The sequence below is a fragment of the Momordica charantia genome (genome assembly GCF_013281855.1).
Source record: "Momordica charantia cultivar OHB3-1 chromosome 9 unlocalized genomic scaffold, Mcharantia_2.0 BLBB01000009.1, whole genome shotgun sequence".
Lineage (NCBI taxonomy): Eukaryota > Viridiplantae > Streptophyta > Magnoliopsida > Cucurbitales > Cucurbitaceae > Momordica > Momordica charantia.
Window position 1 is genome coordinate 25884609 of NW_028275167.1, and position 13946 is coordinate 25898554.

At 37.0% G+C, this 13946-nt stretch overlaps 1 protein-coding gene across 1 annotated transcript in view; it reads right to left on the bottom strand.

The window, feature by feature from the left end:
* LOC111010161 (uncharacterized) overlaps positions 1 to 13359 on the bottom strand; it is a 33475-nt gene extending 20116 nt beyond the window's left edge. The window contains exons 1-2 of the mRNA XM_022283501.2: positions 12888 to 13359; positions 9035 to 9114 (exon numbers count right to left, since the gene is read on the bottom strand). Of these exons, the coding sequence (XP_022139193.2) occupies positions 9035 to 9114; positions 12888 to 13109 (302 nt within the window). The 5' untranslated portion in view covers positions 13110 to 13359. The remainder of the gene's footprint in view (positions 1 to 9034; positions 9115 to 12887) is intronic.
* Between the last annotated feature and the right edge of the window lie 587 nt (positions 13360 to 13946).

Genomic DNA, 13946 nt, shown 5'->3' on the forward strand with positions numbered 1-13946 from the left:
GCCGCTTAGGACTATTATTCCTCCCCTGCCATTTTTTTATTTGAGAAAAAAGAATGACTCACCAAGGCAAACTGTTGAATTAGTTAGAAGTTAAGATTATGTAGACTTAGTTAGAAGTTGTTTTAAAGTTGTTTAGATTTTGTGTTTAAATTTAGCAAATAAATCTCCTTTTTTGTTAGGGAAGTTAGGAGGTTATTCCTAGATTTTGTTTCCTTTTGTAACCTGTAAATAGTGCCTCTATTCCTCATCTTTGATCAATCAATTTGAGAATTTATTTCTTCTCTCTTTTCTCGTGTGTGTCTCCCTGGTGTCTCTATCCTTAGTTTTTACAAACAAAGGAGAGAGGATGGTTCTAGAAGGACATTTCACCTTGCAGCCACAAACATTACATTGCACTCAGTGCTCCATGTGCCTGGAGCACTGAGCCTAAATTATGTTGCAATCTAATTTCTGTTCAGAAGTTGACTCATGATTTAAAGTGTCAAGCCCTGTTCACTGACTCTAAGTGTTTGTTTCAGGACTTGATAACGGGAACGACGATTGGCAATGCTGATGGCTTTGAAGGGCTCTACTACTTCAGAGGACCAAGTCTAAGAAATAAACAAGTTCTCCAGGTTGGTAGTGAGTCGAATTCTAGGGAACAACAAATTCTACTTTTACATCACCGTTTAGGGCACCCGAGTTTTCAGTATCTTCAACATTTGTACCCTTCACTTTTTCATAAAGATGACCTTTTTACTTGCGAAGTGTGTCAACTTGCAAAACACTCTCGTACATCTTATCCTTCTGTTGAGTATATACCATCCAGTCCATTCACAATGATTCATAGTGATTTATGGGGGTCGTCTCGCATCAAAACTATGTTCGGTAAACGTTGGTTCCTTACCTTCACTGATGACCACACCAATGTTTTAAAAGGCTTTTGAGGCCCGCCTCGAGGCAAGGCTCTAACTTTTAGCCTCAAGTCTTACGCCTTCTTTGGACTATAAGAGGCTTACACCTCTTTGAAAACGCACTGAGGCTTAAAGTATACGCCTCATGTAATGATTACAAGAATACTATTAATTTTTCCAATTCTTACAAAATATCAAGGTTTTTTTTGTATGAAATCCTAAGCAGGAGTTGTAACAATTCAATCTATTACTACTTTTACTACCTAGACTTTAAAAATAAAAAATATTGAAGACAATAATTTATAGAATAAGTAAGTTCTATTGGTGATAATAGTAGTGATGTTGTGATGTTTTTTTAGAATTTTTTAGTAGTGATGTTATGATGATTTTTTAGAATTTTTTTTTCAGTGACAAGTAACAGGTGGATATTTTGATAATTTTGTATAACTATTATGTTTGGTAATACTTGACCACACAAATTTAGGATTTGTTTAATTCTTTTAATTAAAATTGAGGCTTACGCCTCGCCTTTTCAAGAGAAAAAACCTCGAGGCCGCCTTTAGCCTTTTAAAACATTGGACCACACTAGGGTTTGTTCGGTCTATTTACTTAAAGAAAAATCAAAAACTGCATCAATCTTTCAACAGTTTCATTCTCTCATTCATAATCAATTTAATACGAGAATCAAAATTCTTCGCACAGATAAGGGGACAGAATATTTTAATCAAACATTGGGAACTTTCCTGTCTCAAAATGGAATCATTCACCAAAGTTCCTGTGTCATTACTCCCAACAAAATGGTATAGCTAAAAGGAAAAATAGGCATCTTTTAGAAACTGCTCGTGCTCTCAGGTTCACCAATTCTGTTCCTAACCGTTTTTGGGGTGATGCTATCCTTACTGCTTATTATCTCATTAATCGGATGCCCTCTCGTATTCTGAAATTTAACACTCCACTAGAAATCTTACTCACTATCTATCCGCAAATCCGATCTGTCCTCACAATTCCCCTCAAAATATTTGGATGTACTGCATTCACTCATGTTTATGATCATGAACGTCACAAATTGGAGCCAAAAGCCAGAAAGTGTGTCTTCCTTGGTTATTCTCTTACTCAAAAAGGCTATAAATGTTATTGTCCATTCACCAATAAATTTTACACTACCATGGATGTCACATTTTTTGAGTCTCAATCTTTTTTCTCCCTAAATTCCCCTCAGGGAGAGACTGAGCCTATTACGAGTAGTCTTGATGGAAATTTTTGGGAGATTGACGATCTAAATACCAGAATTGAGTCCCCTCAGTCAAAAATACCTGAGATTGATGGTCTAAATATCGAGTCACCTCAGCCAAAAATACCTATCCCGATCATCCCAATTACTCAAATAGAAGAGTCAGTTCCTATTTTTCCTGTAATAATGAAGATGATCAAGTCAACCCAAATCGAAGTGACAAGCAACCTGAGACTCTTGTTTATTCTCGGCGACAAACGGTTCAAAGAGGAGTGGAGCCACCACAGCCTCAACAGCAAAGTCATGAATCCATCTCGTCCTTAGGTACTGAACAATCTACCCTTGTGCCTCAAGACAATACTAATGATCTTGATCTTCCTATTGCACTTAGAAAGGGTGTGAGATCGTGTACTCAACATCCAATTGCTCGATGTATTGGTTATAGTCATTTATCTTCAGCAGTTCAGACCTTGGCTCTCAATCTGGAAGCCAATGAGGTACCAAAATCCATTCAAGAGGCTATGAGCAATCCACAGTGGAAAAATGCGGCAGATGATGAAATGAAGGCTTTAAAGCTTAATGATACGTGGACAGTAGTTGATCGTCCTCAAGATAAACCAACGGTAGGATGCCGATGGATCTTTACTGTCAAATATAAGGCTGATGGGTCCATTGAAAGGTATAAAGCAAGAATGGTGGCCAAAGGATACTCTCAGACTTTTGGGGTAGACTATCAGGAGACATTTGCACCCGTTGCAAAATTAAACACAATCCGTGTCCTCTTGTCCCTTGCTGCAAATCTGGATTGGAAACTACAACAATTGGATGTCAAGAATGCATTCCTCAATGGAGATTTGGAAGAAGAGGTGTACATGGACCTTCCTCCTGGATTTGACATTGGTAAGTATGATGGAAAGGTGTGTAAGCTGAAGAAATCTCTCTATGGTTTAAAACAATCCCCACGTGCATGGTTCGGGCGATTTTCAAAGGCTGTTTGTAAACAAGGATATACCCAAGCTCAAACTGACCATACAATGTTCTATAGGCACTCTCAAGGTAAGATCACCATCCTCATGTTTATGTCGATGATATTATCGTCACAGGTGACCATCATGAAGAAATAGAGAGACTAAAACAGGCACTTGGAAAGGAGTTCGAAATAAAGGACCTGGGAACACTTCGGTGTTTTCTAGGGATGGAAGTTGCAAGGAGCAGAACTGGTATATCTGTATGTCAAAGAAAATATGTACTAGACCTCTTGAAGGAAACCGGAATGCTTGGATGTAAACCATCTGATACTCCAATAAGTCCTAATCATAAGTTGGGAGAGAGCCTAGATGGGGTACCCGTTGATAAAGGGAGATATCAGCGTCTTGTTGGAAGATTAATCTATTTATCCCACACTAGGCAGGATATTGCATTTCCAGTGAGTGTTGTAAGTCAATACATGCATGCTCCTACTGAAGAACACATGGAAGCCGTGTATCACATTCTTAGATATCTTAAAGGAACTCCAGGGCTTAGATTATTTTTCGGAAAGGATGATGACAGAAAGATTAAGGTGTTTACAGATGTTGATTGGGCAGGTTCTATTCAAGATAGGAGATCTACGACAGGATATTGTACCTTCGTCTGGGGTAATCTTGTTACATGGAGGAGTAAGAAACAATCAGTTGTTGCAAGAAGTAGTGCTGAGGCTGAATTCAGGGCATTATCTCATGGTATTTGTGAGATAATGTGGCTGAAACTCCTTCTCCAAGAACTCAAAATCAGGTTTGATAGTTCAATGAAGTCTATTGTGACAACAAGGCTGCAATTGCTATTGCACACAATCCAGTGCATCATGATCGTACTAAACATGTTGAGGTTGACAGGCATTTTATCAAGGAGAAGATTGAAGAGAAAATTATAAATTTGATGTATGTTCCATCATCAGATCAAGTTGCAGATATCCTAACAAAAGGACTCTTGAGACCCGTGTTTGAAAGGTTGTTGATCAAGCTGAAACTGTTCAATCTGTATAGTCCAGCTTGAGGGGGAGTGTTGAATTAGTTAGAAGTTAAGATTATGTGGACTTAGTTAGAAGTTGTTTTAAAGTTGTTTAGATTTTGTGTTTAAATTTAGCAAATAAATCTCCTTTTTTATTAGGGAAGTTAGGAGGTTATTCCTAGATTTTGTTTCCTCTTGTAACCTATAAATAGTGCCTCTATTCCTCATCTTTGATCAATCAATTTGAGAATTTATTTCTTCTCTCTTTTCTCGTGTATGTCTCTCTGGTGTCTCTATCCTTAGTTTTTACAAACAAAGGAAAGAGGATGGTTCTAGAAGGACATTTCACCTTGCAGCCACGATATCATCAATTCAACAAGTGAGCAATCAAATTTACATATCAAGGATAACGTTTTGTCTGATGATGAAGAAGATTTCAATGTTAGCATTAGTAGTGAAGATCCAGCAGAATATTTGGAACAGCAAGAGGTTGTTAATGAAGATTTATCAGAGGTTTCCTCAGCAGAGGAATTTAATTTACTTTTTGCTAAGGATAAATTCCATTCTTCAACAAAAATGAATTCCATTCGAGGAGGAGACTTTGGTAGTCGAAAAAGCTTCTTGCGCAGATAATCAAAGTTTTTTAAAATTTTTTGAAGATGTTAACCTTACCCTAGTTCCAAACACTAAATAGGTAGGCTTTATTATGAGCAACAAATTTTTGGTTGGTTCCACTTCGCAACTGTTTTGAGGGTTGAGATTTTTTCGCTTTTGTGTCTTCTCTTGGTGGTGTGAGGTTTCAGTTTCTTTTTTTCTGGCGATCAACTTGTGTTGAGTGATGGTTTTGGTTTCCTCCTCAGCAGTCTGTCCCTTTAAATTGGCGAACTTTTTTTTATTAGTGTTCAGCATCTATTCTTGGGCTTCAGATTTCATCTTGTTCATGTGTTTTTTATTTCTACGTTCTGTTTGTTTTTTCTTTTTCTTTTTCGCTTCCTTTGGGAGCTTGTATCCTTGAACTTTTTTCTTCCTTTTCATATTATCAATGAAAAGTTTGTTTCTTGTTATAAAAAAAAAAAAAAAAAAAAGGAATGCTCTACTACCACTAATAAGATTGACTTATTATTGTTTTTGAAGTTTATAAAGCCTAGTTAGTAATAATAGTAATATATTGAGTTGTCATGACTCACGTATTAGCATTCCATACCCAAAGAAACTTTATATTTTTTTAAGAATAAGGCAAATTAATATTATTCTTCTAATCATTCACGAGGAGTGAAGACTACGCCTCGCTGCATTTTCATGGAGGCATAAGTCTCTTATGATCCAAAGAAGGTGTAATTCTCGAGGCTCAAAAGCCTTTTAAACTCTTGAATCTGTATCTATTCCTAAAACTGTTCATGAAGCTTTGTCTCATCCTGGTTGGCGGGCTGCTATGTTGGAGGAGATGACTGCCTTAGATGACAATGGTACTTGGGATTTAGTGTCTCTTCCTGCAGGAAAGAAACCTATCGGTTGTAAATGGGTGTTTGCTGTTAAAGTTCATCCGGATGGATCAATTGCCCGTTTGAAAGCTCGCCTTGTTGCTAAAGGATATGCGCAGACTTACGGAATTGATTATTCTGATATTTTTTCTCCGGTTGCTAAAATGGCTTCTGTCAGGTTATTCATTTCATTGGCATCTATTCACCATTGGCCCTTACATCAGCTTGATATTAAAAATGCATTTCTCCATGGTGATCTTCAAGAAGAAGTTTATATAGAGCAACCACCAGGTTTTGTTGCTCAGGGGGAGACTGGAAAGGTATGTCGCCTTCGTAAATCCTTATATGGGTTGAAACAAAGTCCGCGAGCATGGTTTGGAAAATTCAGTCAGGTGATTGAGAATTTTGGAATGAAGAAGAGTAAGTCAGATCATTCTGTTTTTTATAAAAAATCTGAGTCTGGTGTTATCTTACTAGTTGTGTATGTTGATGATATTGTGATTACTAGTAATGATTCATCAGGCATCCTATCACTCAAGTCTTTTCTTCATAGTCAATTTCATACTAAAGATTTGGGAATGTTGAAATATTTCTTAGGAATTGAAGTAACAAGGAGCAAGAAGGGGATCTTTTTGTCACAAAGAAAGTATGTACTTGACTTGTTAACTGGAACAGGAAAGTTAGCTGCTAAGCTGCGTAGTACCCCAATGATACCTAATTTACAACTTACAAAAGAAGGGGAGTTGTTGAAAGATCCTGAGAAGTATAAGAGATTAGTAGGGAAGCTGAATTATCTTACGGTTACGAGGCCAGACATAGCTTATCCAGTCAGTATTATGAGTCAGTTTATGAGTTTTCCTACGACTGACCATCGGATCACATTGGAACATATTCTATGTTATTTGAAAGGTGCTCCTGGACGTGGCTTGTTATATAAAGATCATGGTCATCTTAATATTGAATGTTTTTCAGATGCTGATTGGGCAGGTTCTAAGGAAGATAGAAGATCAACCTCAGGATATTGTGTATTTGTCGGAGGTAATTTAGTTTCTTGGAAAAGTAAGAAACAAAACGTGGTTTCGCGTTCGAGTGCTGAATCAGAATATAGAGCTCTGGCACAGTCGGTGTGTGAATTAGTATGGATACATCAGCTTCTGACTGAATTGGGATTTGGCATCACCACTCCAATAAAACTTTGGTGTGATAATCAAGCAGCTCTTCATATTGCATCTAATCCAGTATTTCATGAACGAACCAAACACATTGAAGTTGATTGTTATTATGTACGTGAGAAAATACAGCAAGGATTAGTGGCTACAGGGTATGTGAAGACTGGAGATCAACTAGGAGATATCTTTACTAAAGCATTGAATGGAGCACGAATAGATTATTTGTCTAACAAGTTGGGCATGATTAATATATATGCACCAACTTGAGGGGGCGTGTTAGAGTAGATATTAGTATATTTTATATTTTTGTATTAATATTAATTTGTCATTTACCTTCTCCTTGTAGGATTAGGTCAACCTTATATATTTGTCTATATATATAGACTTTAATAATGAGAATACATGACATTGGATTCTCTCCAACCTTAGTCTCTACAAACATAAATCACCAAAAGTCAGAAATTTTGGGGATAAATCTTGGAGAGGATGAACTGACAGCTCTTCAATCCAAATTTGCTTGTAAATTGGGGACTTGGCCGACCACATACCTTGGACTACCCATTCATGGTAAGCACCGATCTCTCTCTTTTTGGGACCCAATGATTGAGAAAATTCAGAAACGTCTCCTATCATGGAAATCCTCCTATCTCTCCAAAGGCGGTAGACATACTCTCATCCAAGCCACTTTATCGAACCTTCCTACTTACTATCTTTCCCTCTTCCCTTTGCCATCAAAAGTAGCACATACTTTGGACAGCATCTACACAAGTTTTTTATGGAAGGGTAACAAAGACAATAGTGGACTACATCTCATCAAAAGAGACACTATACAACATCAAATCCATATGGGGGGCCTAGGGATTGCTAATATGAAGCTGAAAAACATAACCCTCCTTGCAAAATGGATATGGAGATTCATTACAGAGGAAACATCTCTTTGGAGAAAAGTGATCGAGGCAAAATTTGGTAAAGCATCATGGAATCTCAAACCTAACTCTACATCACAACCTTCTGCTAAAAGCCCATGGGCTGCCATTAGAAAGATGCAAAATTTGATTTTTGACCGATTGGCCTTTAAAACTGGAAATGGAATGAATATTTCCTTTTGGGATCACCCTTGGCTGAATAGCTTGCCTCTTAAACAATCCTTTCCCCTCCTTTTCGCTTTGTCAACAAGAAAGGACGCCCCAATCTCTGATATCTGGGACGAATCTACAAGTTGCAGGAATTTGGGATTAAGGCGGAACCTTAAAGATGATGAGATAATTGAATGGGCTGATCTTAACCTTAGGCTATCAGAGATTCATTTAACAACTGATAGAGACATTGTTTACTGGAAACTAGAAACAAATGGTTCTTTTTCCACCAGCTCCCTCACAAAGGACCTCACACATAGCAACCAAGCTCCACAAACTAGCCTTTACAACATTATTTGGAAAGGAAATTGCCCTAGAAAGGTGAATTTCTTCCTGTGGGAACTTAGTCACCGAGCCATCAGTACCAACGATAAGCTACAAAGAAGACTCCCTTTTATGGCTATTTCTCCACAATGGTGTATCATTTGCAAGAACAGCATGGAATCTCAACAACATCTCTTCACTTCCTGTACTTTTGCTTCTGATTTTTGGAATGTCATCCTCTTGGCTTTTGGTTGGTCCACAGCATTACCAAATGACCCTAAACTTCTCCTTGAGGCCACCTTAATGGGACAACCCTTCAAAAACATAAAGGAACAGCTATGGACAAACTTCATCCGAGCCTTTCTGTGGACTACTTGGGGTGAAAGAAATCAAATGATCTCCATTGACAAGTCACAATCTTTTGAGCGTTTTTTTGATGCTATAGTGTTTAAAGCTATATCATGGTGTAAAACTTCTCCTACTTTTCTTTACTATAGCTACACTTCCCTCTTGTCCAATTGGAAGTGCCTTTTGTAACCTATCTATGGGCTTTTGTACTCCCTTATATGGGCTCCTTGTAATTTCATATATCAATGAAATTGTTTCTTTCACAAAAAAAAAAAAAAAAAAAAAAAAAAAGTATTGTAAATTTGTAATTGTCAAAATACATATATATTTTTTAAATACAGATGTTTATGAACATCTACTAATAAATTATAAGGATATGAGAGATCATTTACATAGTCCAGAATCATCTACCTTGGCAGAATATAAAAATTAAAGAAAAGCATTAGGATTCACCAACCATCTTATGCAAAAAAAGGCAGTTCATGAGTCTTTTTAATCCAACATCATTAAAAAGTTTGGTTACCTTCGTTCCCTCTCAGCAATTGTGTGTTCCAAAATCACACAATACGCCAGGTCTGTTGTTGCAGGTGCTGCTAAATAGTCCTGTCATTTTGGTAAAGCTTTAGATGTTATAATTAAATTCTAATAAAATGATGGATTGGTAATAAATAAACAATTTTCATCAAATGAGTCTGAGGATAACAAGCTACACCAATCTCACAGAAGATAGTTGACACTAAAGAGTGTTTTGAAGGTTGGAGTCATGAACTACAGGTTTTTTTCCCTTTTGGATAAAAGGCCAACTTTCAATTAAAAATACACAAGTGGGCCACAAGAAAAAGAAGTCCCTAGTACAGCAGCCCAAAAAAACAACAAAGCATCAATAAAAATTTCTTTAATTGTTGAGAGAAAAAACAATGAATAATTACACCCACCCCCCACCAAAATATAAAATAAAATAAAATAACCCTTGTAGTTAATACCCTATAAGAAGGCAATAAGTAAGCTGCACTTCAGATGATTTGGAAGGAAAGGAACCTTAGAATCTGGTTTGCCTACAGGGGGTGGAGTTTTATTTTGATTTTCCTACCTAACAAATAGCTGAGTAGTTGATGGAAGTTATGCTAGGGTTGAGATTTAGAGGGAAATCCAAAATTCTATGGAATTGTGCAGTGAGAGCAACCTGCGGCTTATTTGGAAGGAAAGGAACCTTAGAACTTTTTAGGATAAATGGATTTCAAAGTAACTTTTGTCCATAGTATACAGCACTTGGCTCCTTGGTTGAGTTCAAATCACAAAGATTTTTTTTGTAACTACAGCCTGTCTATGATATTATTAGAAACTAGAAAGTTTTATTATGACAGCCAGTTACTAGGATGGGGTTCTCTCTACCCCTGCTCTTAGGTAAAGACAACCAACTACTAAAGAATCCGACCCATTGTTTTGGAAGGGAGGATGAACCGGCACCTTCTCCATATTCTGCACCACCATTCGGGATCAAATTCACTGAATGTTTCAAGCAATCTTCTAAAGTATGGAGTAAGGGTTTAAAGACATGATGCTACAGAGAGTTAAACTTGTTTCATCATGTTTGAATTGTATGGAGGAAGGTTTCACTCTTATTTTTAAGAGGATCGGTTCATGACAGATGTGCATAGTCATCAACTAAACAGATGTAACAATGAAATCCAACAATAGAAATGACAGGAGCACGGCCCCAAATATTTGAGTGCACCAATCAAAAATGTTGATTTAAATGTGTTTTTGCAAAAGAAAAATATAAGCCATGGGATTTTCCCAATTAGCAAGCATCACAAAAAACTCGTTTTCCATTGATATAAGAACTTTGAAAACGAAAACATAACAAGGCTAAGACTCGATTAGATTAGATGCATTACCGATACGTTGCTGACATACATTTTTAACAAGGTAAACACGAGACAAGTGTTATAAGAGCAATACTTGAAGACAGACTAAAGAACAATTGTTTTCGACAACATAGGAGGCTCCGCATGACTGATTGATGGGACAATTTAAGTTGATTGAGTTCTACATCAAGCCTATGTTCCAGCTACACCTTCTTGCTTTCTCTTGTCAGAGTGATTCATTGATGGCCGAATTATCATGAGTAAGCTTTGAGATGCTGAGAAGACATTTTGTCAATGCCGGTATACCATTTTTAAGAAAAACATGTGCAGAGTCTGAGTTCGATAAGATTACAGAATCACCAACATAATCAATTCTCAGTAGAGAACCATCACCAATTGCTAGAGAATTTTTGTCCTCCATACTCAACCTTTTCATTCAAATTCCTCAAGTCAAGAATGCGATTTGTGGCACCTATATTAGCATACCAAGAAAATTCTGTAATTAAGTTCGGTGCATAGGTATAGGTTGCTGGCTTCATTTCATTGTCCTCCCATGTAAGATCCATCAGAGATAATAACAATAGGCAGTTAAATGACCATGTTTGCCACAAACTTAGCAAGCAAGCAATCCCCAAATTGTCTTTATTCAAGTTTAGGTTCCTATGTCAATTTGAGGATCTTCTTCTTCCTGTGAATGATTGTGTCTATTGGTTGCCAGTTGCTGATGGCTGGCCAATTTGATCGGCCTTCGATATAATATTCGAATGTTCTGAGGTGTATTGTAGGTGGGCATTGTGGTATTAAATTCTTGCCAGGTCCAATTGGGTTTCTTGTTAACTTACAAGTAATTAGAAGGTATTCAGCATTGAGCCCAACCAAGACGAAGTTATTTTCATTATGATCGTCTCTCCAAATTTATAGTTCTCTGGCTGAAACAACTTCAGACTTCTTAAAAACTCATAGCCAACACTTGGATGCATGGAAGCAAATAACCATCCTAGCAAGTAGCAAGGATTGGTCAACACCGAGTCACTCTACGAACACTATGTTTCTTAATGGCCTCACTTTCCTCAGCTGAAATTTCCACTGTAAGTTTGGATTTTGTACCCAAACAAAAACCATGATAGCTTCGTCTTCTCAAAAGTGCTAGAACATAAATCTCCAAAGCATATAGTCATCCACGTTGAGTTTAAAATTTAAGTCCAATAAAATTGCTAATACTCGTGCTGTTACAGACCTGTGTCTAAGCTATTGAAGCTAGCTGATTTATTAAAGAGATGGAGCGGGAATATTCTACATCCTCTGCCACTTTTCGAGTGATTGAGGTTCCAATACCAGGAGTTTTTGGTGGCCATGGCTTGGCTAAAATAGTAAGAGATCAGAAAAGGTAAAAGAAAAGAGGATGGCAGTGATGGTGATTGCCTGATACAGCTCCAATAGCTAGCTAACTCTAATGAGAGAGGTTAGGTTGTGATTGGATAAATTCTCGGCTCATTTCTGCTGAGGTGAAAAAGTTAATCTTTATAGAAAGAATGTTGTACAACTTAGCCCTATTTGATGAACACGTATACAAAAAAGTAAAAGACAGGATACAAGTAATGCAAATCATTTGCATTCAGTCACGGACAAGCAATGGGTAGTCTGATGCAGCAATCCATGCTGTGACAAAGAGCTGCGCAACAAAAAACAAGAGCTCCCAACATGTCATTTAATCACTTGCCCCTATACATTTACATAAAATTGGAAGCTTTGGTAGTTAAAAAAATTCCGGATATCCCTAGTTGATCATTGTTGAAATACCAAGTAGCGGTAGCTAAATTGGTCCTAAGCCACTGACCTTCTATTTTCTATGTCATCATTAAAGGGAAAGCAGCACAGTGTTTTGCAGATACAAATAATATATAAATTAAACAGATAGCAAACGAATTATGATGAAGATAATGCCGATTCATTATAACTGGTGAATAATTAATATGAGGATTATCCCATGATGCAGATAAGCCCCAACTGCAATCCGCTCAACTTTTTTATAGCTCAGTTCGACATGAGTATTTGGACATTCTATTTTTGTTGTGATATATTTCTTTAAAATAATTGATTGACGGGAACGTATCCGCCTAAATGATGTAAAAATATAAATTGCCATAATTATAGTTCCACCTGAACGCTATAATTATTCACATGTTACCGATAAGCTACCAAAAAAAAAGCACGAACGATACTTCCAATACCCAATTCCGAAGCATACGACATAAACAACCAAATGCATATTGGCACAATCCAATCGCAAAAACAAAACAAACATTCCCATTTGCAAGAAACCCCAGGCATCAACCAGGTTAAAAATTAAGCTCATCCCCAACGGGATTCCCTTAAACACGCAGCTCAAGTCAAATGAACGGAGAGTCGAAACATAAAAACGAATCAGAAAAGGTAGATGTCGGAGCAATCCAAGCATAATTGCAAGATCCAAACAAAATGAATACCGAAAACGTGGTAATTACTAACCCGGAGAGTCCTGGAAGCTTCGGCAACGACGGCGGAAGCAGAGGGACCCCCATGATGCGAATTAGCAGCGGAAGAAGAGAGGCAATCAGCGACGGCCCTTCTCAGCGGCTCAGGAGGCTTCTTGAGCGATGAAGATCTCAAGCGCGAGACCCCAGACACGGCACCCAACTGTTGGAGCCTTGAACTCCCTGGGCTACGAGAAGGACTGAAGGTGGAAGACATAAGACCACGAAATTCCACAGAGAAAACGAAGAAGAAGAAGAAGAAAGTGGGTGAAGTTGTGGGAAGCTGGAGGTCGGAACTGTGTTGTTCTACATTTGAAACAGAATCAGAATAAACTGTTGGTTGTGGCTTCGCTTCGCTGCCTCTGCGGAAGTTTCAGAGGAGAGAGTGAACGAAAGACGAAAATCAAAATTTGCGAAGAAAAAAAATAGATTGAAGAACAGAGAAATAAAAATGGAGTTGGAATATTGGGATTTGGAAATAATAAATTTAAAAAATATATAAAAAAGATGAAATAAGAGAGTTAGAGAGAGAATCTTAAAATTCGCGAGAGTGGAATTAGCTGTCCGTATGGGCGTAATTTTATGAGGCTTATTAGCTGGCAAGCATGCGCTTTGTCAAATTTACATTTTTAAAAGATTAATAAAACTAAATTGCATTTATCTATTTTATTTAAAAAAAAAAAAAAGAAGAGAGAACAACATCGTTTTCAAAATGGATAAATTGGATTTTAAAGAGGGAAGGAAAGGTTAAATTGGGAATTGACATCTTGAGAGTTGAAAGTAGCTTTTAGTGATGAATAGATGTATATTTATTTATATATGTGAGTTTAATAAATTAATTGAAATCTTATAACATTTTTTTTCTCAAAAAAAAAAAAAGAAATCTTATAACATTTTTAAAAACTATAGATTTTATAAATCTAAAAAACAACGTTTTAAATTTTAAAAAATATAGTTCAAGTTTTTTCATATCTTCAATGTTTATCTCATAAAACAACGTTTCAATAATTATCATCACCCATTGATGTGGTTAGTGTGACTACAGGTATTATTC